Consider the following 24,787-nt stretch of genomic DNA (forward strand, 5'->3'; position numbering starts at 1 on the left):
AAATTTTCTTTCTTGGCCCTTTGGCCAAATAACTCTGATGGGAAATTTGAAGTTTGCAATTGATTCTTTAACTCAATATGTCCTCAATCAAGGCACTGTAATAATGAGACCGGCTGAAATACTATGCACAAATAATGACCAACATATCCAGCACTCTTTAACTCAAAGCTCACTCCAAAATACAACATAGAAAATCGGAACATTTATACATGTTTTTTCTAGCAGTCTGCCTGTATTTAACTCACAAGGGCCTGATTCTGAGCGTTCTGACCACATCCAGCTTGAGTCTTAAAAAAAGATCCACTGAGACAAAATCACTCAACGCATCTTAAAAACAATAACCCTCAAGCAGCGGAGAGCAGGGTTTGTGTATTAAGTGTCTGATTGTAAATTAAAATAATAAAGTAAACAACTGAGTTGGTCTGTGCTAATGTTGCACTACATTCCTCTGATTGTACAAATGTTTCCTTATTAACTTGGGAAAAGGGGGTATTAGCCTGAGATCCGTTTGATGGTTTAGGGACTTCTCCACCCCTAAATAAAAAAACAGTCACTCCCAAGAACCAAAGTGCAGCTTGTTGGCTGTATTGGTAGATGACAGCGAATCGATACATCCCCCAATCTGTGAGGTTTCACTAAACACTCATGAGGAAAAAAAACGTTCTAATCAAATTGATGTCTGGTTTATTTTTTTTGTATTTTGTTTCAACTACACACAATACAACAACCTCCTGACCTGGCGAGGAAAAAAGAAAGAGCCAAGAAAAAAAAAATTCTCAGCCGCAGACATGCCGAGCAGATTGAAGGGTGACGGGCCAGGGAACCCCCCCACTCCCCCCCAAAAAAGAGAAAAAGGGCGAATGGAAGGAGAGATAGCATAAAGCAGTCACTTTTTGAGGGGCTGATAAACTGAGGCGTTGGGGTCCAGACCAGAGGGGTTGGTGTCCATGAACTTGGAAGAGTAATGGGGGGCCACGGGGGTCATGCTGCTGGTGTCTGTTGTGTATGAGATGCTGGGCATGACAGCCATCACTTCGGCTATCTTCTGTTTCAGATCTTTTATTTCTTGGTCTTTCTGAAGGATCTGACCTGAGGACAGATACCAACAAGTGAGTTGAAAAACAACACAAACAAGTGGGTCCTTAAACAAGGTAACAATAGCTGGGTTTCCATTACCCCTAGAAATGCGAAAAAACCTAAATATCGCAATAAGAAACTGGCAATGGAAACACATATTTTGAAAAACCTCTCAAATATCACAAAAACGTTTTTGCGCTCTCATGAGGTGGTTTTTGAGACGTTTCGATATTGAAGTTTTTCACAAAAACATGATGGAAAAACTTTTTTCGCATTTGTGTAGTTGCACCCAACTGGCGGGGCAAGGCGGGCGGACGGGTTGTCTTGGTTTGCTTCGATTGGTCGGTCGGAGTCGGGCAAGACGGCATCGCCACACAGGGCCGTCTCGTGGGTTTCTCCCTGCAGGCTCCGAGAGACCCACATGCCCAAACAAGTTTCAAGGGGGCCGTAAGGACGGTGCCTTTGAGCAACCACCCGCTTGCATTCATCTTCTATTGACATCACGGCAACAGCAGTGGCTGCAATATCTTCCTCAAAGTAGAGTGTCGCGGGATGAGATTTTACAAGAAATACGGCTCATGACGCAAAACACACCCTTAAATGGAATCACCTACGAGTTGCAAATGTACTTTATCAGAATTTTTGAAATATCGCTTTTATTTTGCAAAAAAATGCAATGTAATCGCAGCTATTGAGACTATCGCAGTGTCCCAATTCGAGGCTGAATTTTACATCTATTGCAATGACAGAAAAGCTACCTCAAACCAGCACACTAAAATAGCTCTTTCTCCCTTTTCTTTTAGGATGCATCGCTACTATCACTCAGCTACTACAGCAATATCAGAATCAAATTCATTGGCCAAGTATGTTTAACACAAAAGGAATTTGACTTGGTAGACTACAACTCAATTGTTTCGGAGACCAAATTTTCCAGAAAGCTATGGATCGTTCTGACAGCCTTCTCCCTTTACTATTAGTCTTTTTTTGTATATTGTGGAGAACCAGCGTCTTCTACAATAGATATTTTATTATGGTCTACGTATTTTGTCAAGAGTTACAGCAGTAATCTGCTGTTTTTAAGAACATACTGTACAAAGCTAGTCGAATATCTTCTCTATGACAGCACTCTGGCATTTTGAAGATTTTGCTACAAAAATGTCTCTCACAACTTTTTTTTAACTTAACTTGTGGGCCACCAGTTGAATAGCCCAAATGATGAAAAATAGAGGCCCTAAAAAGGAACCTTGAGGAACACCACTAGTATAACTATAACACATGACCACTGGCTACATCTGAAGTAAACAAGCAACAGCAACACCTTAGTTACATTAATCACATTACAAAATGTAACTGCTAAAAAGTAGAGAACCTAAAGGGGTGCCTCAAGGTACTCCTGAGTTATGTAAATCACAAGTTTGGACCCCTGTGTTCTATATTTGCTAGCAAGGTTAAAATGGCAATGAAAGGATCTGCCAATGTGTTTACTGTGGTCCAAGTTCCTCTACACAACAGGAGAAAGCTTGTCTTTTTTGGAAATTACTGCAAAAATGCCTGGCTGACAAGTTTTGAACTGAACTCGGGGGGCTGGTATGGAGTCATTCCTGGGCTGGATTTGGCCCTCGGGCAACCAGTTATATAGAATTGATCTTCTCTGTTGACCGAAATCCTTTGCACACCACAGCAAGCTTGTCCAAAATTCCTAAATGATTTAAGAATACCCTCCAAATTCCACTTGAGTTCCAAAAATGTGAATGATAATTGAGGTTGTGAACAAGAAGTTGAATTAAAGACGTGGTACAAAATTTGAATTGAAGGAAAACAATTGCAAATCCATGACTAAAATTTTTGTATAATTCAGAATCACGCTTCAAAGTATTATTCCATTTTAGGGATATAATTAGAGATGTAACGGTATTGTAGATACCGCGGTTTGTGGTTTCAAAGAGTTCCCAATAAAGCAGTGACGCGTAACAGTATCAAACAAAAACTTGGTGAGTGTAGTTTTTTTCTGGCGCTTTAGCGTTGGCCGGGTCTAAAAATAAAGTACATCTCCCAGAATCGTGTGCTTGGAACGTCATAAGCAGGAAGTGAAGTGTTTGTAGTATCTATCCATCCATTTTCTACCGCTTGTCGCTCTCAGTAGATAAGAGGAATTGTTTTTTGGACATTTCTTAAAAATGTCATCAAAATCTGTCCATAAATATTTGAGTTATGTTGTGGACAAACACACAAACTCTGGCAAAAACATAACCTTTTTGGCAAAGGTAAGAAAGTCTGTGTTTTGTAAAGCAAAGCGTGCCACTTTTGTTAGAGCCAGCCGCAGGGAAATATGAGTAAACTGAAAAGAAACTTGATAGATCTTTAATCTATCCATCCATTTTCGACCACTTGTCTCTCTCGATGTCTTGTGGGAGCTGGAGCCTATCCAGCAGTGGCAACCTCATAAACCATCACCCAGAAAATATAAAATATAGTTTGTGAGGTATTTACATTATTAAACGTTTGTTAGTTAACTTTTTCTGACATTCAGCATTTTCCAAATTGATATAAAAAATGTCCACTGCAGAACACAATGCTTCTCAGAAAGTAAAAGTTGAAAGACACTTAAACGACCATTATTGTTTTACACAAGATGTTTACATTGTATCATTTAAAAGACATCAACTGTACGTTTTAATAAATATATGATTTATTTGAAACAGTGTATGTTCACGCACAATTCTTTGCACTTAAAAATACATGCTAGTAGTAATAAATATGATTAGTCTTTATCCTAAAAATTTCTGCCTCTTCATTTTACACACTGTGAAATCTTTTTTTTTTTGGACATATACCATATTAATATCGTAGCGTGGCCTTAATTCTGTGATAATATCGTAACATGGGATTTTGAAAACGCTTACATCCCAATATGTTATGATATTAAAATGAGATATCACTGTTATTAAATTACAATGGAAGTGCAATCATCCTTTGATGTGGAGCCAATGAAATACAAATTCCCATTCTGCAAAGAATTAGATTGAAATAGAAAATTTTCTTACATATTTTTACTTATTTGAACATTTAAAACAGGATATGTTAAACATAGGACCTTAGAATGTATGTTTAAATATGCTAATATGCTGCACTAATATATGAAGCAATCCCTCTCATAGGCTTGGTTTACAAAATAGGCACCCTTAACATATTTAAATGGAAACTACAGACCTTGTGCAATCTCCAGCTGTCTTTTGGCATCCCCCAGTGCGGAGAAGAGGTCCAGTTTGATCCTGGTCTCTGCACTGAGACTGTTCTCCAAGTGCTGGGTCTTGTCCTGCATGGCTGACAGCGCTGACATCAGCACTTCTGTGTCTTTTTCATTCTCCTTGTATTTATGAAGCTCCTGAAAAGAGGGAAGATATTCAGTCAGGGTGAGAATGACAACCTTTTTAGCACAGTGACAATGATGTTCACCATTGCCAAAATGTGTATAATAAATATTCCATGTATTTAGTCTAAGGTTAGGTAAAAGCTGGTGTACTCGCGTTGTAGTTAAAAAACCCCAAATCAAAATAGGTTAATAATGTATTTTGACAGTAAAAATAATTTATATTGGGCAGGACTTCGATGCAAATACAACTTTTGTTGCTTTTAATAATGAATCCAATAATAAAAATCCATTAATTTTGTACTATTTATCATGTTCTGTACACCCCGAGAGACCCACATGCCCACATGCCCATGACTGATCACCAGTCAATCAAATATAGCCAAAGCATCACTCACATTCAAACCTGTGAACAATTTAGAGCAGGGGTGTCCAAACTACGGCCCGACAGAGATTGGCTCGCGGCGACCCCAAGAGGGACAAGCGGTAGAAAATGGACAGATTGATTGAATTGGAGTGATAATGCCGCCCTCTTACAGACAAGGATAAAATCAATGGTCAATGACCATGAGTTTCATATAAAGGTCACTTGAGCCCAGCATCAATTTATAGAACCCAATTCAAAACAACTTTCCCCACTCCATCCATCTATTTTCTACTGCTTGTCCCTGTCGAGGTCGCAGAGGTGGCTGGAGCCTATAATAATGAATGGGTTATACTTGTATAGCGCTTTTCTACCTTCAAGGTACTCAAAGCGCTTTGACAGTATTTCCACATTCACCCATTCACACACACATTCACACACTGATGGCGGGAGCTGCCATGCAAGGCGCTAACCAGCAGCCATCAGGAGCAAGGGTGAAGTGTCTTGCCCAAGGACACAACGGACGTGACTAGGATGGTAGAAGGTGGGGATTGAACCCCAGTAACCAGCAACCCTCCGATTGCTGGCACAGCCACTCTACCAACTTCGCCACGCCGTCCCCAGCTACATTCGAGCAGAAGGCGGTGTACACCCTGAGGAAGTCACCACCTCATCGCTCATGGTGTAGATTAACTATAACCAACAAATAAAGTCAACACATAGTTGCACATAACAAACCTTGCGCTCATTTAACTTTGTGGACATTATTAAACACGTATATATAATTTAAAATTACACATATATAAATCCAATACAGTGTATTATGGGTGATACAAAACACTTAAATTTACTTAGATGCTTTTCCACACACACACACACACACACACACACACACACACACACACACACACACACACACACACACACACACACACACACACACACACACACACACACACACACACACACACACACACACACACACACACACACACACACACACACACACACACACACACACACGTGTGTGTGTGTGTGAATATATATTGCTACTTCACATGCAGTCAGCTTTTGGCCCAATGCGACCCCCTGGTCAAAACGTTTGGACACCCCTGATTTAGAGTCCACTCTACAGTTAACCCAACATGTTTTGGACTATGTAACACACAGAAACACAAATGTAACAAAATCAACATGAAAAATCCTTATTACCTGAACCTTTAAATCAAGCTCCCTGATCTGGTCCTCCTTAAGCTTGTTGTCCAGGGTTAGTTTCTTACACTCCGTTTCTAATTCTGTGATCCGCCTTCGCAGCGTGTCTGTGCACTCCCCTCTGAAAAGCAGGACACAAACAACTAACAATGAAGAGATAGCTAAATAACAGCAGTTGTGGAGAAAAAGTACTTTCAGATGCGCAGTATACCTGGAAGCAGCAGCTAATGCTACTGCCCTGGCTGCTGTAGCCTCCTCAAGCTTTTTGCGCTTCTTTTCGTCTGCGAGCTGTTTCTCAGCAGTCGTACGAGCTTCCTGCTCAGCTTTAAGCCTTTTCTCTAGTTGTCCCACAGCTTGCTTGTCCTTTTGCTTTGCCTGCACAGCATTGTGGAGCCTGTAGGTGCATATACACGATGTGTTAATAGGGGAATTTTTTTAAATGACTTCGAAAAGGTGTTGAGGATTGAAGTGAGGTTTTTATGCGCTTTCCCTGGTGTTTATTTATACACTTTCTGGTCACGATCCTAAACTCAAAGCTTCACAAGTGTGACCTTGTTTAAGCCACTCACTTATTCTGCAGAAGCTCATTCTCCTGGCGCAGTTGGCCTAGCTCAGTACGTATTGAGCGCTCTGCACTGCCCAGTGTGCCAATCTGGCTGCGCAGGTCCTGTTCCACCTGCCGGCTCGCCTGCAGGTCCGCCTTCAGCTTCTTAACGTCCTGCTCCAATCTGTTCCAGATAGGAGCATTAAGAGTGGAAGGACATCATAACCAAAATATTCACATATGCACAGGCCACAGCAGCATGGGAACCCCCTCAGTTGATCATTTTAAAGAATGCACACTCATTAAAATGGAATGAGTAGCGATTGAATGTTAAAATTAATCAGCAATTTAAGTACTTATGGAAATACATTTTTCTCCATAACTGAATGCGAACATGCTAAATATATACAGGCCAAGAACTTGGACAGTGTACTAGGATAGAGATGTCAAAGAGAGGTGGCTGCACATGAATTAAGAGAATCTTACTAAGCAGTATAAAAGTCCAGAAATATATTGAGCAAATAATAAAAGGTTATAAGATTATACAACTTTTAAAGAATTAAAGTTTGTGAAAAGATATGTTCTATGTGTGACACTAAAAATTATATTGACACTAAAAAATGTACATTCAAAGTCATTTCTGAATGTAATTTTGTGTGCTCTTATCAATAAAACTAATTTAGCATTGGATTACATCATACCAACGTTCAACGGACACCTCAGTTAATCATTTTATTTAAAGGAAAACTACAATGAATTTAGTCTATTCTGAATTACAAATATTTTTACAATGTTGAATACACGTGTTGAACAATGTCAAAGCGTCCAATACATGGGTTTCCGTGAGGGAAGGATTACAGGTAATCCTCGCTGCAGCCGCCATTTTGTGTGTCATAAATTTGTTTATTTGCCAGCGGCAGTTTTCTAAATATTTTTCGCACTTTTGCTTCGACAATGACGTCAACTTCGGGAAATTTGAAAGAGGACGTGAAAGTTTCCTACAGGCAGGCGTTAGATGGGGTTTGCAAAGCCAGGTATTTTCAGAAATTGAAGGGATATTGGCGATAAAGATCCGTATGAGATGAGATGGGAAAAGACGGATGGACTACTGATTTGGAATCTGGATATAAGTTACCCGGACATCGTGAACTATTTGGTGAACAATGTAAGTGCCTATACACTGGATGAGCTCAAGGGCTACAAGTCACTGGAAGAGTACAATTACTTTGTGTGTGAATAGGTACAGGAAATGAATCTGGCTACAAAGGGAGATAAATGTTTGATCGTGTTCGTCGCTCACAGAGATCAACTGATTCATATTTGGACACTGTACGTGTATGGCAGTATTTGTGAAATATGTTCACATGTTGCTGCATTGTTATTTGCAATTGAAGCGAGCGTGAAGATGCGCGACAGCACAACAGTTACACAAGAAAAATCTTACTGGCTACTTCCATAAGCATAACAGCCTTCATCATCGACAAGGAAAACAACATAATTCAAAGCATTACCTGTTACAAAATGATCAGAGCAAACTTTATGGTGTCGTTTTGCTGGATCAGGATTAAATCCAGCTCGATTCATTCTAGCCAGCCACAGGTTGCGCCTTTCTGTCGACATTCGCTAGGTTTATTTTCCCTGCTCTACAATGACCTTCGGAACATCGTAGTACTTTGTGGTTCCTTGTCCTGAATTCACGATTTCTACAACCCCACACAACGCATGTGTGACTCATTTCGCACTAAAATAACAATACAGGCGTGCTTGGTTAAAAGTGTTTGCATACATTCTTCGCTTAGTTTTGACACACAAGATGGCGGACGTCCTAGGATGACGTCATCGGAAACCTATCATAAAGTTAAAGCATTTTGGATGCCTCAGTTCGCGATGTTTTGCATTCTGGCTACATCATGATGTCATAGCGAAGATGTACTGTACTTATTTAGACATTGACAAGTGAAGTGTGAAGTAGCGGATTTTCTGTAATGACTCAAAGTGCTTTACATTAAGAAACCCACTATCTACATGTAAGCTACATTTACACCAGTGTGGGGGGCACTGGGAGAAAGGTTAGGTGGGTGAAGTGTCTTGCGAAAGCTGGATTCGAACCCGGAACCCTCAAGTTTCTGGTCGGCCGTTCTACCACTGCCCCACAAAAAAGGTAAGATAAGGTACTATTTTCATTTAATTGTGGCATGCGCATAATACCGACATGCGACATGCCGTGACATAAATGCTGCTAAAAGCAGCTTTTTCAATGCAGTCTGAATCGATAGGAGCGTGTGCCGGTGTACCTAATGCTGTGACCGGGTGAATCCATATAATGTGCATGGGGTTAATTTTTTACCGTTTCTGGGAAAAAATAACGGTAATGAGTTGAAGATACACATTTTAACAGTGTATAATTTTTTAAACATATACTTTTAGAGAGGGTGATTTGTGGTTCCATTTGCAATTGAAAGCTGTGTAAAAGCTGTGTGGCGGGCTTTTAAAGACTTCAAATGCATATAATATTTATAAAAAAATAAAATTAAAATAACGTCCCTACTTCACAGAAATTCACTCACAACTCTTGGTGGAGGGTAACGCCCGTGATAATCGAAATAAGACTGTAGTTTGTTTGGAAAAAGTTTTGTTCTAATTATGGACAATATGGATGATATCTATCTATACAGTACATGTAGTAGACGATACTGACAATTCCCTTTGTTAGCACTAAATGTAATATACAGTTGACACATTCTTTGGTACTTCTTGTCAGTGTGTAACTGTCAGTTGTTAATGAGTACGCTTCTTCTGTAAAATTAAATTCTATTTTAGATGCCACAATTAAGATCAGCGGATGCAACAGCATACATTTGGCATGTACCAAATATTTGAATATTCAGGCACTTACCTAACAAGTGCTTCTGGCTTGCTAAGCTGGTTGTTGGGAATACAGTTGTCTGTGGGATCCCTGTTGGAGCCACCTGACGTCCCCTTCCCGACCGCTAACTTGTGCTTCTTCTCGTTCTTCCCCGTGGAGGAGGAGGAAGGCGCAGAGGAGGGCACACTGCCATTTGTAGCACTGTGGCCACGCGGCGAAGAGTTGAGCGCTGTGGCATTGTTGTTTTTGTAATTTTTGGAGGAGGAGGAGGAAGAGGACGAGCAAGAGGAATTGTTGTCCTCTTTAAGCAACAGGTTTTCTGTGCTGCCCAGTTCTGTGGTTAGTCTTTTGCTGTTCATATGGTTCTCCATATATTCCATCTCCTGGAGTTTAGAGTCCACTGATGATGGCAGGATGCTGTTGCTGTTGTGTTGCTTTTTAGTGTCCCCACTACCCTTCCCCTCTTTCCCTTTTTCTTTATACTCTAACTCTGGCAGTGACGTTGAGGTCTTTTTATTGGCAGGGGCGCCATTCTGCAACACTGGAGGTGTGTCCACTTCAGGTAATCCTTTAGCTGCTGCTGTAAGAACAAGTGGATTAATGAGATGCGTACCATATGAAATATTTAAGTCAAATGTTACTCTTTGCAGTTCAACTGCTATAATTACAACACTGAAAATATGACTGAAATGAAGACCTTCAACATGAAATTGTTCAAACATGATTGTAAGTGCTGTATAGTTGTTCCTCAGCTTACGAGTGCTCTGGCTCACACGCTTTTTAGAAAACAAGCTGTTTCTCAGCTAATTGCAGTGCTTTAAGTTGAGAGCCTCCCCACCGCTGGTTGGCGTAGCAAATGTCAGACTAAAGTCCAAAATATCCGACCAAAATATTCAGTGTATCATTACCCTGTAGCTAGCAAGACATAACTTTGTTTTTACAACCAGTGATGTGAAAAAAGGGAGCGTGAAGGACGGTGCTGAGAAAAATGCAGATGATATTCAATTAATTAAACAAAAAACATGACCGAAGTGTGTGTGTGTATAGCTAATTTGGCGAATCAGTTCGAGCAAAGCCCTGCTAATCTGCACCATATTGAAGCAGAATGAGTTGGTAACGTCAGCCAAGGATGTTTAAATAATTTGTAAATGACAAACATTTATACATGAAAATATGGCGAAGCTGATAATGGTGTGTTTGACAGAAGCAGCTCGCAGGAGATATAGTAAAAGTCCACTATCCAAGGTAAATGCTGCATATTTTGGTAGATTACTTACTTCATAAAACTAATGTAGGTGTTTGTAGTTCTTTCTATATTATTGTTTACGATATAATATTTGTTATTTGCCAGAACGGAATTTAAATTATTTAAAATTTGAAACAATTTGAGGTACTAGTATTTTGGTTTACAAGCTACATAAACAGCCAAATAAAACTTGTAAGACAAGGTACCACTGTATGATCAGAGAATTTTAAAGTTGGACCAAAATAAAGTTATATTCAATATCTATGGTTATGTCACGTACTCTACAGTAGTGCATCTCAACAAATTACAATATTTTTGAAAACCAGTTGATTTAGGTACCGGTATTATAATTTAGAAATTAAAACACTTTTAATGTATAGGTTTACTATGAACAGATATTTCAAGAATACATTTCTTAAACATTTTCTGTGATGATTGTCAAAAAGTTCAACATTGTAATAAAAAAATTAACTACAAAAACATCCATCATTTTAATGGTCTGTGTCCTAATTGAACTCTTGAAATCAAATACATTCTGCACAATATTTACATTTTTTGATATGTGTTGTGTACATGCTGTTCAATCTTACCTTCTTCTGCTTCTCGCTCCTGCCTTTGGAGCATCTGCTGCTCTGGAGGCAGAGCCTGCTGCAAGAGCTGCATGTAAAACTCATTCTCCTTCTGCACCTCCTTCTGTTTCCGGAGGCGCATCTTATAGCTTACATAGCTCTTAAAGCCAAAGCCCAGTGTGACCACTGGATAGCCAATGCTACAAAAACAAAAAGAATACAGTTAGTCCATAAAAACTATAAAAAGCAGTGTTTTCATTAAAAACATAATGGATACAACACTCAAATTAAAAACTCCAAATGAAAAGTAGAAGGTTTTCAAAGACAAAAAACACGAGACATCGCTTGCGGTCAGAACTTTACAAACACTCATCATGGGTGCCTGCCATGAACTGGAAAAGTGTTGGAACACCAGTGTCCACAGTCAACCCCGTTTTACATCACCATGGGCTGAGGGACACATACCACAAAATATCATACATATTTTTGGTATAAACTAAGTGGGAAATTAAGTCTTAATCATGTCTTACTATTACAGTCCAGAATTTGTCTTATTTTCCATTACTGTATTATGTTGAGGCTATCGATAAATATCACTAAGCAGGACTTTTGTTTCTGGGTTAAAGGCCTACTGAAACCCACTACTACCGACCACGCAGTCTGATAGTTTATATATCAATGATGAAATCTTAACATTGCAACACATGCCAATACGGCCGGGTTAACTTCTAAAGTGCAATTTTAAATTTCCCGCGAAACTTCCGGTTGAAAACGTCTATGTATGATGACGTTTGCGCGTGACGTCAATGGTTGAAACGGAAGTATTCGGACACATTGTATCACAATACAAACAGCTATGTTTTCATCGCAAAATTCCACAGTATTCTGGACATTTGTGTTGGTGAATCTTTTGCAATTTGTTTAATGAACAATGGAGACGGCAAAGAAGAAAGCTGTAGGTGGGATTGGTGTATTAGCGGCAGGCTGCAGCAACACAACCAGGAGGACTTTGAGTTGGATCGCAGACGCGCTATCCGACGCTAGCCGCCGACCGCATCGATGATCGGGTGAAGTCCTTCGTCGCGCCGTCGATCGCTGGAACGCAGGTGAGCACGGGTGTTGATGAGCAGATGAGGGCTGGCGTAGGTAGAGCGCTAATGTTTTTATCATAGCTCTGACGAGGTCCCGCAGCTAAGTTAGCTTCAATGGCGTCGTTAGCAACAGCATTGCTAGGCTTCGACAGGCGGCACAGCATTAACCGTGTAGTTACAGGTCCAGTGTTTGGTTCGGTGTCTCCTGATAGTAGTATTGTTGATCTGCTGTCTATCCTTCCAGTCAGGGGCTTATTTATTTTGTTTCTATCTGCATTTAAGCACGATGCTATCACGTTAGCTCCGTAGCTAAAGTGCTTCACCGATGTCTTGTCATGGAGATAAAAGTCACTGTGAATGTCCATTTCGCAGTCTTGACTCTCATTTTCAAGAGGATATAGTATCCGAGGTGGTTTAAAATACAAATCTGTGATCCACAATAGAAAAAGGAGAAAGTGTGGAATCCAATGAGCCCTAGAAAAAACAAACAAAGGAATAAAATAAAAATAAATCAATCATTAACGCTTAAGTAAAATATGAATGAAAATACATGTGTCAAATACAATTGACTTTCAATGTTGGCGACGACAAACCATATTTCCATTTTACAAGATTTAAACGAATAATGAAAAAATAAATCTACTCAGTCATATCCTTTCATCATGATTTTTAGATTTTTTTTAATACAGAAAGAGATTTACATTGTTTTATTCCACTGTCAACTTTGTTCCATAAACTCACACTATAGATTGAAATACTTATTTCCATTATCACTGTTCTAAATGTAGATTTATTAAATATACAAGTTCCTTTCAGATTATAATTACTTTCTATTTTTAAAAATCGGTTTTGAATGTCGTTTGGTAGAATTGTTGCATGTGCTTTGTACATGATTTTTAGGATATTATAGCCCAGCTCATGAAATTTTAATACATTTAACTGTTTGAATATTGCTTTGTGGGTTCCCTGTATGAATTTCCAGAAATTATTTCTACAGCTATTTTCTGGAGAAGGAAGATTGTATTTAAATATGTTTTACAGGCACTACTCCACACTTCAATACAGTATGTTAGATATGGAACAATCGAGTTATACAAAATATACAATGTTTTTTGATTTAGCAATTCCTTCAGTTTCTGTAAAATAGCAATGGTTTTAGATATTTTAGCCTTTGTATCATTTATGTGATTTCTATGACAAATGTTCATCAGTCATAACACCCAAAAACTTGATCTCTTGTGTTCTTTGAATCTCAACTCCTTCGACATACGAGCCATCCACACTTTTCCTACTACTGCAAAAAATCATAAATTTCCTTGTACTAGTATTCAAGGATAATTTATTTACATCAAACCATCTTTTAATCATGATTAATTAATTTTCAACCACCTCTCACACATCTGAAATATTTTGTCCTGAATAAAATAAGGTTGTGTCGTCCGCAAATAAAATACACTTTAACAGTTTGGAAACCATGGTAATATCATTGACGTACATGAGAAACATCATTGGTCCAAGGACTGATCCTTGTGGCACTCCACAACTAACATTATGTAAGGCAGATTTCCAATTGTTAACTTCTGTAAACCATGGTAATATCATTGACGTACATGAGAAACAGCATTGGTCCAAAGACTGATCCTTGTGGCACTCCACAACTAATATTGTGCAAGGCAGACTTCCAATTGTTAACTTCTGTAAACTGTTTTCTGTCCTTCAGATAACTTTTGACCTACTCATGAGCCACTCCTCTTATATCATATTTGTACAGTTTGTCCAATAATAACTTATGATCGAGTGTATCAAATACTTACTAAATTTTGTTTTCTATCTATTGCAGTTGAAATGTATTCTACCAAATCAATTATTGCTGTTGTTGTTGAGTGATTGGGACGAAACTCATATTGACTATTACTTAAAACGTTACATCTATTAATACATTTATTTAATCTGAAAGCAAACCATTTCTCTAAAATATTTGAACTGTGGCAGCAGTGATACTGGTTTGTAATTCGAGTACTCGTGTTTGTTTCCATCTTTGTAAAGGTGTATTACTTTAGCAACTTTCATATGATCTGGAAATATCCCTTTCATGAATGATAAATTACAAATGAATGGTTCGATAACAAAATCTATGATGCTCTTTATAAATGTCATATTCATGTCTACATAATCCTCTGAGGTCTTATTTGGACACTGCTTCAGAGTTTGTAATATTTCAATCTTTTCTACTTTATCAAGAAAAATACTGTTAATATTATCATAGTTTCTCCAATTTTATTATTAACTTTAATTTTTGGTATTCATTTAGCCAAGGTAGGGCCAATGTTTACAAAGAATTTATTAAAATCATTTACTATATCATCTTTGTCGTAAACATCTTTATTGAAATGATTTGGAATTTTAAGTTGCGATTTTTCTTTTTTTAGAACCCTGTTAATTATTCCCCAAGTACCGGTACCTTTTATGTTGTCTTTACTTTTGTCAAGCAATTGCCTATAGTATTGTTTTTTATGTTTGTCTCATAATCCATATTAATTTGTGTTTCTATTTTTTGTACCTCTCTTCTGAGTTTTTTGTTCTTGATTTTTAAAATGTTCTATACAAATGATTTTTCCCCCTGCAAGCATTTTTATCCCATTTGTCATCCAAGGTTTGTTAATTAAATTTTGTCTGCCATTGCCTCCAATTTTGAATTTTTAACAGTTCTTGTCATACAGATGAATCAATATTTTCCTAAATGAGTTGTATTGTACTGTACTGTACACGGTGTTCAAAAACGCATCTGATGTTCTCAGTCCTCCTTCAATATCGATGTTAAAAATCACCACATAGAAACACTGATTTGTTTGGTATTCTTTCAAACAACTCCATTCATTTGTCCAAAAACTGTTCTACACATGACCCAGGCTTTCTATACACACATGTGACAAGAATATTCGTACTTGTGTCGTTCATTATTTCTACTGTGACCATTTCCATAATATCATTTACAACAGTTGTCATATTACTAACAAGTTTACATTTTAAGTTTGTGCTTACATAAAGGGCTACCCTCCACCCCCTTTTTGTCGGTTCTGTTTACATTGTAGCCATCAATTTGAACTTCATTTACATTTGTTTCTTTCAACCAAGTTTCTGTTAATGCAATCAATTTGAAGCTTTTACTAAGTACTGTGTTATTTTTTCTAAATTGCAGTTTAGACTGACTGTTGAAATTAATGATTGACATTGTTTTGTTCATCATTGGACCTATTGTAGAATTAAAATGATCTTCAGTATAATATTTACATTCATTAATAACAGGAATGAATGAGTTGTAATCACTATTTTTTTCCGTCATATATTTTATCAGCTGTATTGATATTTGGGTCCATGAAAATGTGTATTAATCCATTTTGTATTTATGTCTAAATATTTTGTTCTTCGGTATTTGTCCAGTTCCTCCATGTTTCTAATAAGTAGTACAACTCTAGCTTCTTCTGGTGTACCGTTCAGCATAACGAATACCTTGCAGTTGGACATCCAAGTAGACTGTATTTTCCTTTGCTTTCGCAGGAGTCGTGATTTACTGGCAATATCTGCGAAGTTCTTCGTCAGGTGCTCATTTATGTAGACCTCAGTGCCTTTTAGCTTCCTCCCCTGTCAGAGAAGATCCGTCTTATGCTTCCTGTTGGCGAATCTTAAATATTGGCGGGTTTGTCCTCTTTTCTTCTCGATCGGAGAAGATGACATGCCTCGATATTTGAGTCCATTTTAATTCATTTAGAGTGCACGAAAGTATTTACTTGGTCCTCTGTTGATAGCTCATCCATTTCGATTGGTTCCTGGTCCTGATTTTTCGTCACTGCTCTGGCATATGATTGAGGTTTTATTTCTAATCCTGTGATTATCAAGTCGTTTATTCCAAGTCAGCCACCCTGTTTTTCAGTACAGCAAAATATTTTTTTATCTTTCTCAACATTCATTCGTTTAAGTGCTTTGACCTCTTCCATCAGAACCATTATTTGTTTCTGCTGTTTTCTTATGACTAATACCTCTTGTGATAAAACATCCAAAAATGTTTTAAGTTCCTTCACTTCTTCTGAAGCAATGTTTTTTTGGGGGGCATGACGTTTAGATATATAACTGGAGTTTATAACATTCAAAGAGCAACTGTATTTTCTGCCAGTGGTGTTATGGATCGGTTAGCTTGGATGCTAGCGAGCCTTGTCGCTCCTGGTAGCTGCTGGCTAGCGGCTAGCTGTTGTCCGTGCTGTTTGCCGGGCTGTGTGGCCGGTAGATGGTGCGGGTGAGGTTGCTGGATGGGGGTCAGCTCCTGCCGGTTCAGTGGTTGGGCTCGATGGCGGCTAGCTAGTGCCAAGACTTTTGCCGGGTCGGATAGCAGCTACCTCCTGCCAGTTTTGTGGTCGGGCTTGATAGCGGTTAGCCGGTACCAGGGCGTTTGCCGGGCTGAATGGCTGCTAGCTCCTGCCGGTCTGTAGCCAGGCCGAATGGCAGCTACTTCCTGCCGGTGTTGTGACTAGACTCGACGGCTGGACGGCAGCTAGCTTTTGCCGATGTAGTGGTCAGGCTCAATGGTAGCTACCATTGGTAGCTCCTGTCTCGGTGCCAGCGGTTGCCAGGCCGGATGGCAGCCAACTCCTGCCGGTGTTGTGGTCGGGATGACAGCACACTCTGTCGCCTCTGCTCCTCTCGTCGCTGAATATTCACTGCAACAATTCAGTTGACCAACTTTTGGCAAATCAACTTTTTGATGCACTTAATTTTCGACTCCTGTTTCATCAATAACATCTCCACATTAGTGAGCCTTTGACACGAGTGAAGTCAAAAAATTTGAAAAGACAGACCAGACTCTGCGCCATTATTGCTAATAAGACTGCTTTCAGCTCTCAACAGCTGTTAAGGCGAAGTGGAGATGAATTATGTTGATTCAAAATGCACTTCATCTTCAACATCATTAACACAGCTTTGACGTGATCGATGTAGAATGACAATTCAGACAGGCAATGCTAACAGGGAATGCTCACAACGAAGCTAATGATTGTAGCGGCAACTCTCAAGTTGAACAAGTTTTTGCAGAACAACTTATGCCCATGGTTACAGCATTTGAAGCACAGTTATAACTTAGAGGAATTACCCAGGTCCAGTCATAACTTAGAGAAATTACCTTGGATGTGACCAAGTATTTCTACATCGTGGCGGTGTTATAGTGGCCAGGCAAGCCATAGCAATGATGCTTGGAGGATCCTACGGACAATTAGTGGGTACTGTATTCTACAGTAAAACACACCCAAGGTTACTATATCGGATGAAACGAGAGTACATGTGAATATGTGCGTTATCTAATGTTTAGAGGTCACTCATTACATTTAATAAACATATTTAAAAGGTTGTAAACAGTTTTTTAATACTTTACCTATGACAATACTTGATTCATTAATAAAAATCCTACTTCGCAGAAATCTGTTTATCGCAGTAAGGCCTCGAACCAATTGGACCTGATAAACGAGGGACGACTGTAGCGCGCTAAAACATTTTTGAGCTTCTAGAATGGCCTTGCAAAACACAAACTATGCTTAAGAAATGGTCTCTTACCAAAAGAAATCAACCAATTTTGCCAAGAAATATCCCCCAGAATTATGCCAGAAGCTTGTGGCTGACCGCAACTGTGTACTGTATGAGCCACACACCCAAAGGTAAAAAATGTGATGCTACGTTTAGAGTATTTAGTTAAATAAAAACAGTTATAATGTATATTTTTTAATCATGTTGTTGTCTTGCACAAAGAGTTAAAGTTATATGTAAAGTGGGGGAATGATAATTGTATGAGTTTGTAACTTACAAAGACAGCAGTCTGAACAGTGCATTTTGTGGTAGATTTGTTTCAAAAACCAAAAATGGAAATGTTTTAAATCATAGTTTTTCTGAGTTACTGGCTCTCTATGTTAAAATAAATAAGCCTACCATACAAATGTACTGTTTGTGTCTGTATAATGAGATGCACTAACAAAATCAGAAAGGGATGATGCACTACTTTAAATAGGTACCATTCATAAAACATCACTGTTCAACGTTGTGTGGATGTTTACATTTGGAAAAGATCCAACAGTGGCTCACCAGTGTGCAGCAAAGGGACGACACAAGTCTACATGGAAGTTCTTCAGGTCTTTGAATCTGATGGCTGCCTCTATGTACACGAAGAGTATCCATAGTGACACTGTGGGTAGACAGACTCCTCTCTCTGAAGAAGAAGGTGTAAGGATTGTCAATCAAAGGTGAAAATAAGTGAAAAAAGAAAAATAAGGTTCACTTGCCATTGTGTATCAGTTAGGGCTGCAACTAACAACTAATTTGATAATCGATTAATCTGTCAAGTATTACTTCAATTAATCGATTAACAATCGGATAAAAGAGACAAACTACATTTCTATCCTTTCCAGTATTTTATTGAAAAAAAAACAGCATACTGGCACCATACTTATTTTGATTATTGTTTCTCAGCTGTTTGTAAATGTTGCAGTTTAAAGATAAAGGTTTATAAAAAATAAATACATTAAAAAAAAATTATTTAAAAAAAAGTAGCCTCTGCGCATGCGCATGGCATAGATCCAACGAATCAATGACTACATTAATCGCCAACTATATCTATAATCGATCAGTTGTTGCAGTCCTAGTATCAGTTTTAAGAATTGGTATATTCTGCACAAAGACGAGTAAGAGACTATTAATTCAGTTTTCAACGAGGGTAATGTGAGGATAACTAAACTTGATTGGGGCACATGATTCCCTTCATCACTTTCACACAGATGCACAAGGAAAGCCACCAAGGACCATGTCCCTCCCCTGACAAGTTTTCCATTATAAACCTGACATCTGGTGCCGTACTTATCAAGCTTCTTAGAGTGCCATTTTACACTTAAGTCCTGAGAATTTGCGAAATTTAGTCCTACTCTCAAACTTAAGAATAAAAGCTTTTTATCAACGTTCTTAAGTCTAAAAATCACTCCTACTCTCCACGATATTTAAGAGACCTTCAGAGGTGTCTTAAGTGGTTAGGAGTTGCCAGCAGGGGATGGCACTGAGGCGAGAGAGACGTGCGCGAACGTTCAGGGAACGGAACAATGTTGTTTTTTTTTTTGATGACGAGCAGCTGATCAAACGGTATCGTTTAGACAAGAGCGGATATTATTTTTGTCACAGATTTAATACTTTTTGATTCTTTGTTGATTTCTGCATGTGGCTGCAGTGGGCTAGTATATATAGAGCCACCCACACCAGTTTCAAATTAGTTGCCTAATTAATGAATTGGAAAGAAAATGTTATGACAGTAGCGTATGTGTGTGGCCGTGAGGTGAGTGACGTCAGTGAGTGTGTGGGCGATAGAAGAGAGGGAGCGGTAGCGTGAGTGCCGGCGGGGACTAGTTTGTTTTGTATTATTTTGTAGTTTATTGTCAAAATATACACTCCCATTGTCCACTTAAATATTTCCAAGATATTTATTTATTCTTAGACAACGGATTCCCTTCCGTGATTGGTCATTTCTATGGACACAGAAATGACGTCACCTAAAATTCCGTTTACGGCACATAGTAATGTCGTAATTCAGCTCTGAGTGTGACACTTAAGATTCAGTCCTACACTTCGCTGAAAGTGTGAGTAAGACGCTTGATAACTAACTTTTAAGTGCAGCTTTCAGCGAAGAATTTATTTACTCTTAAGTCAACTCTTAGCAGACTTCTTAGGAGTAATTCTAAGAAGCTTGCTAAGTACGGCCCCTGGTCAACAGGCGGCATGCTTGATGACTATGAGTTATACATTCTTGTGTCATTCATAGTATGTGCTAGGGTTGTCAAAAATATCAATACTTCAATACTAACACACAATTATACATTGATACCTACTTTTTTTAGTATCGTCAGTACCGAATACTGTATACTTTTTCCTCTGTGAGCCGCTTAATTCTCGGCATGTGAGCACTAAGTCATCGCTGAAGAACGCATGCGGACTTTAAAAAAAATAAACCTGTATTCCTCACTATCTTTACTTATTCATGGACAGTTTGCCCTTGCTCATCAACAAATTATAATGGAAGTGTGGCAGTGTAGCATTAACGGTAGGTACAGCGCAACTCTGCTTCACAACATACCTTTTACGCGCCTGGTTTGTCAAAGATGTAACAGAAATGATCGGTGATCCACTTTACTGACTTTGTCGCTATATATAGCGAATAAAAGTACATTTAAAAGTGAAAGAGAAGCACGTTTTGCATCATGTATTTTTCAGTAATCAAATACAAGTGGTCACAAAAATACTTGCTGCACGAGAAAGAGAGAGAGAGCTGAGATCTGACCCCACAAGCCCAGGGAGTGTGCATTACTACCGTGTGCAGTAAAGTTACAAAAGCGTGCAACCCAACTTTGAACATTTCCGTAAGTGCTTAAAAAAAAACAGCTTAGAGACATTCCTATTTTGTTTGGCAACACTTTGAACTTCACCGGTTTACTTATTTCACCAGGAAGGCAAAGTGTGGCATGGGGGCCAATTGTTGAACTTTGTTCTTTTTTAATGGGCCTGTGACACATTGTAAGAATAAACATTTAAAACAAAACAAAACATAAAAACAGCAAAAATAGAGCAAAAAGGCATAACGTAATGAGAAAAGGATGATATAAAAAAACTAAAATGTGTCTTTGAATACCTGTTTGCCTATTTCATTACAAATTACACAAGAATGTCACGACCACCATACTGAAAGAATATTAAAAACAATATTGTTTGTTTTATGTATTTAAAGACTCCATGTCACTGCTGTTCTTTTTATCAAGTAAAATAGTGGATTATTGTTGTTATATTTGACCATGTCTATAAGGACAGTATTGTTTGTTTTGATATACTGGTAAACCGCTGTTTGATAGTTTCCTATTGGCAGCTGATACTGTGATATAAATTATGCGCAAAAAGATGTTTAAGAAAAGAAGCAAAGAGATCTTAAATACTTGAACATTTTTAAGTTTTCAATAAAATAGTGAATTTATTGAGTAGTAAGTATCAAGAATTGTCTAAATTCATGGGTACTATGTCAGTATAGGGATTTTGACATTGTCACAATCCTAGTATGTTTTTTATTTTAACATAAAGAAAGGAATGTCTTGTTACCTGTGTGCCAGACATACTGCACCCACACATAAGTACTGGCAGCAAAGAATAGCCATTGTATGGGAATGAAGAGGAGGCAAATGAAGTCCGAAGTAAGCGCCACAAACACAAAGAATACTGAAAAGGCCTGTTGAGAAGAAGAGGGCAGTTACAATCCAGTTCTAAAGGCACACTGGAAAAATCACATCTAGCCTTCTAATTTCCAGGATGATTGTCACTTCATTTTGATATTGCAAAGTTTCTATGCTAGCTAATAGCTATGAGTCACTGGAAAACACTGCAGTAACCAGGCACCACAGGCTGTTTATAAGCCAGGTAAAGAATGCACTGGTTTGTTGACCTAACCATTTTTGCATAAAATATGATGCAAACCTGTCTGAAACCTACTCTTGAGTCTACACAAACAAGCTTTACAAAAATGTGTATTTAACAAGAACTCACCAACCCCTGGTATCTGAAGGAGTCGTACACACTCCGGAGGAAGAGCCAGAATGGCCAGAGGTACTCAAACCTGAACTCCAACACAAAGTCAGCCAGTAGCACCAATGCCCACACCACCAGAAATTTCAGGTACAGGAAAGTGCTGCAGAGATGAGGCAACATTATTTGTAATTAAAATACACACTATAAAACAATAATTTGAATACTGGCAATGTTACATTTAACACCCAAAGTATAAAATATATAACAGGGGTTAAGTATAAATGTACATCTGAGCTTATTGCTGCTGTTTGATTACAAACCTATTTGTTGCTTGTGGTCTAAATGTTACAAGGTCTACATAAACATGTGATAACATCTTGAATAGATTCCGGAAGAGATTTTTTTCTGCAATCTATAGCTTCTACCATGTTTCTTGAACATGTAAACATAGTGGGCTGTTGAGCTTGAGAGCATTTCAGAAGGATTTCAGTAACTTGGGTAGGTTCACACTTGCAGCACAACACCGTGGTCCCGACCAAAAATAAAAATATGATTCTTGGTGGTCACTTTTGTGCAATCTGGTAGCTCTCTTTTAAGCTCATGCATAAAGTTGTGCTATGCTCAAAATATGATGTCTTACAGGGGAGGGGGGTCTGGAGCCTATCCCAGCTGCACTCGGGCGGAAGGCGGTGTACACCCTGGACAAGTCGCCACCTCATCGCAGGGCCAACACAGAAAGACCATATAAAAGTTATATAGGAAGGGGACGGTGTTTCTGACAACTTCTGTAACTCTGTAATACAACACTTTAAAAAAAATAACAAAGTATATTCACACACCTCTGGTCTCACATTTAACTTGTTTTTTGCAAATTTTCCCTTAGCTTTTTGTCGGGTGTTGCGTCATTACGGACAGTTGCATTTTGTGACAGCATATCCCAGTGTTTTGGAGTGTTTATGCAGTTGGTGGAGATTCTTGAATCACTCAGGCCTCTCGGCCCCTGTTTGGTCCTGGCTATCATCACATTTAACCAAACAAAGTGTACTTGCAAAAGTGTTGTGAAAACACCCGAGTCAGAAAATGGGAATCCCAGCAGTTGCTTGATTTATACAATTATGAGTGCACTTTATCAGTAATTCAAAGACTGCCCTACATCACTAGGATATGATTCCACGTGTGTAAGTACTCTATTGCCCTTAAGCGTTTGGCTGATGGTTGGACCAGTCAGGTGTGGCTGGAGAGAGCAACCAATCAATCATCAGCTTAGTTAAACTCAACAGTCCACCATGAATACGGCATACCAAAGTACTTTTTAAATCACAGTTCTGCTAACTGTATGTGGAATGATAAGATTTTAGTTGGTTGACATTAGGTTTACAACTCGCTAGTGACCATCTATGAAATGTTATTACAAAACGGACGATTGGCAACATGACAACGGGCCTTGGTTGACATTGTCACTGCTCATTAAGTAATACCCCCCCCTCCAAAAAAAACACTACATTTCCGAGTAATGTTGTATCGTTAATTTGTGGTATTGTCCAAAACTGCTATTGTGTGGCCTAAATAGAGCTACACGCTAGCTCTATCGCTAGCTGCTAGCATACAAGGAAAACATACTTGTGTAGCTACCAATAATAGCAGCTAGTTAGCCGTGTAAACAAGCTAGGCAGCGCTAGCAGTGTGGTTGTATGAATATGAACATTCAAATGAGTCCCTATTTTGTAGCTATAACGTGATTGGCGTTGTTAAAGAGCGCCCTCGTTCACTGTCGTAAGGACCCGACCCTACGTCCAACTCTATATACGTTACCTGCCGTATATCCCCTCGGTGATTCGGTTCCGTTTTACCGGCCGTCGGAGTTTGCTGCAGTCCGCATTGCGCCGCTTCATCCTCCTCCTCTTGGCTTTGGCCTTCGGCTAAGCACTGTAATCTTATCCAGTTTTCTGGTGTATACGGCCAACTACAATAAATGAAGTGCTGTACAATGTGCCGCTGTAATTATTTCCCCGACTGGAAACAAAGAAATAATAAATAAAGGACTCTATTCGGGAACCTCCTCTTTTGCTCTTAGCGCAGGCTCACTGAGCGCAAGCCGCGCTGTATTTGACGTGTGTGCTGTTGCCAGACGTTTGGAATATCCAATCAATCTATTCGCCGAGGCCTTTCTCGTTGACGGATACCGAGACGAGCCATTTGTGTGACGAGGCGACCGCTCGATCACTTCCCCTCGACCATGACTCGAGATCAGTTGCGTGTGAAATGCCTCACGGGAAAGCCAATCACAGTGTTTGTGGACAAATCGGGCATTGCACATTGACCAATCAGCTGCTTTTGGGGCGGGGTTTGTTTCGCTTTTCTCCCTGTGGTGTATTGTAATATGTCACTTAAACACAATGTGGCAGTATTTACGTTCATTTATTGGTCTACACACGCTCATTTTTTTATTTTATTTTATTATTTTCTATTTTATTTAACTGCGTGGGTTCCCTCCGGGTGCTCTGGCTTCCTCCCACCGCCAAAAACATGCACCTGAGGATAGGTTGATTGGCAACACTAAATTGGCCCTAGTGCGGGGGTGTCCAAAAAGCGGCCCGGGGGGCCATTTGCGGCCCGCAGCTAATTGTTTACCGGCCCGCCACACATTCTGCAAAAATTGCAAAATTGATAATATTGCAAAAATTTAAAAAAAACATTTTAAAAAAGTGGAATGAGGTGAAATCTAACAAGAAAAAGTTGCAATGTTGACACAAAGCTGCCATGCAGGCTGTTTTTTTTCTTTTGTTTTTGTTTATTTTTCTTTTTTTTTGCCATTGCTATAAAAAAAAAAGACTAAAAATCTATGTTATAATGAATTATTAGTTAA

The 24,787-nt window shown here is 38.9% G+C and overlaps 1 protein-coding gene across 2 annotated transcripts; it reads right to left on the reverse strand.

Annotated features, from left to right (window-relative positions):
• Nucleotides 1–667: 667 nt before the first annotated feature.
• On the reverse strand, nucleotides 668–24,174 carry maco1b (macoilin 1b). Of its 2 annotated transcripts, none has more exons than XM_062041806.1 (11): nucleotides 23,734–24,174; nucleotides 21,940–22,081; nucleotides 21,499–21,625; nucleotides 18,460–18,583; nucleotides 11,270–11,448; nucleotides 9,464–10,010; nucleotides 6,593–6,751; nucleotides 6,235–6,417; nucleotides 6,024–6,144; nucleotides 4,288–4,462; nucleotides 668–1,089 (listed from the first exon to the last, which is right to left on the reverse strand). In XM_062041806.1, the coding sequence occupies exons 1-11, from the start codon at nucleotides 23,811–23,813 to the stop codon at nucleotides 887–889; spliced, it is 2,040 nt and encodes a 679-aa protein (XP_061897790.1). In that variant the 5' UTR covers nucleotides 23,814–24,174; the 3' UTR covers nucleotides 668–886. The 2 variants fall into 2 exon arrangements, with proteins under 2 accessions (XP_061897790.1, XP_061897789.1); XM_062041805.1 differs by having other exon boundaries at nucleotides 9,464–10,013.
• Between the last annotated feature and the right edge of the window lie 613 nt (nucleotides 24,175–24,787).

Source organism: Entelurus aequoreus, linkage group LG03, assembly GCF_033978785.1.
Source record: "Entelurus aequoreus isolate RoL-2023_Sb linkage group LG03, RoL_Eaeq_v1.1, whole genome shotgun sequence".
In the NCBI taxonomy this organism is placed as follows: domain Eukaryota; kingdom Metazoa; phylum Chordata; class Actinopteri; order Syngnathiformes; family Syngnathidae; genus Entelurus; species Entelurus aequoreus.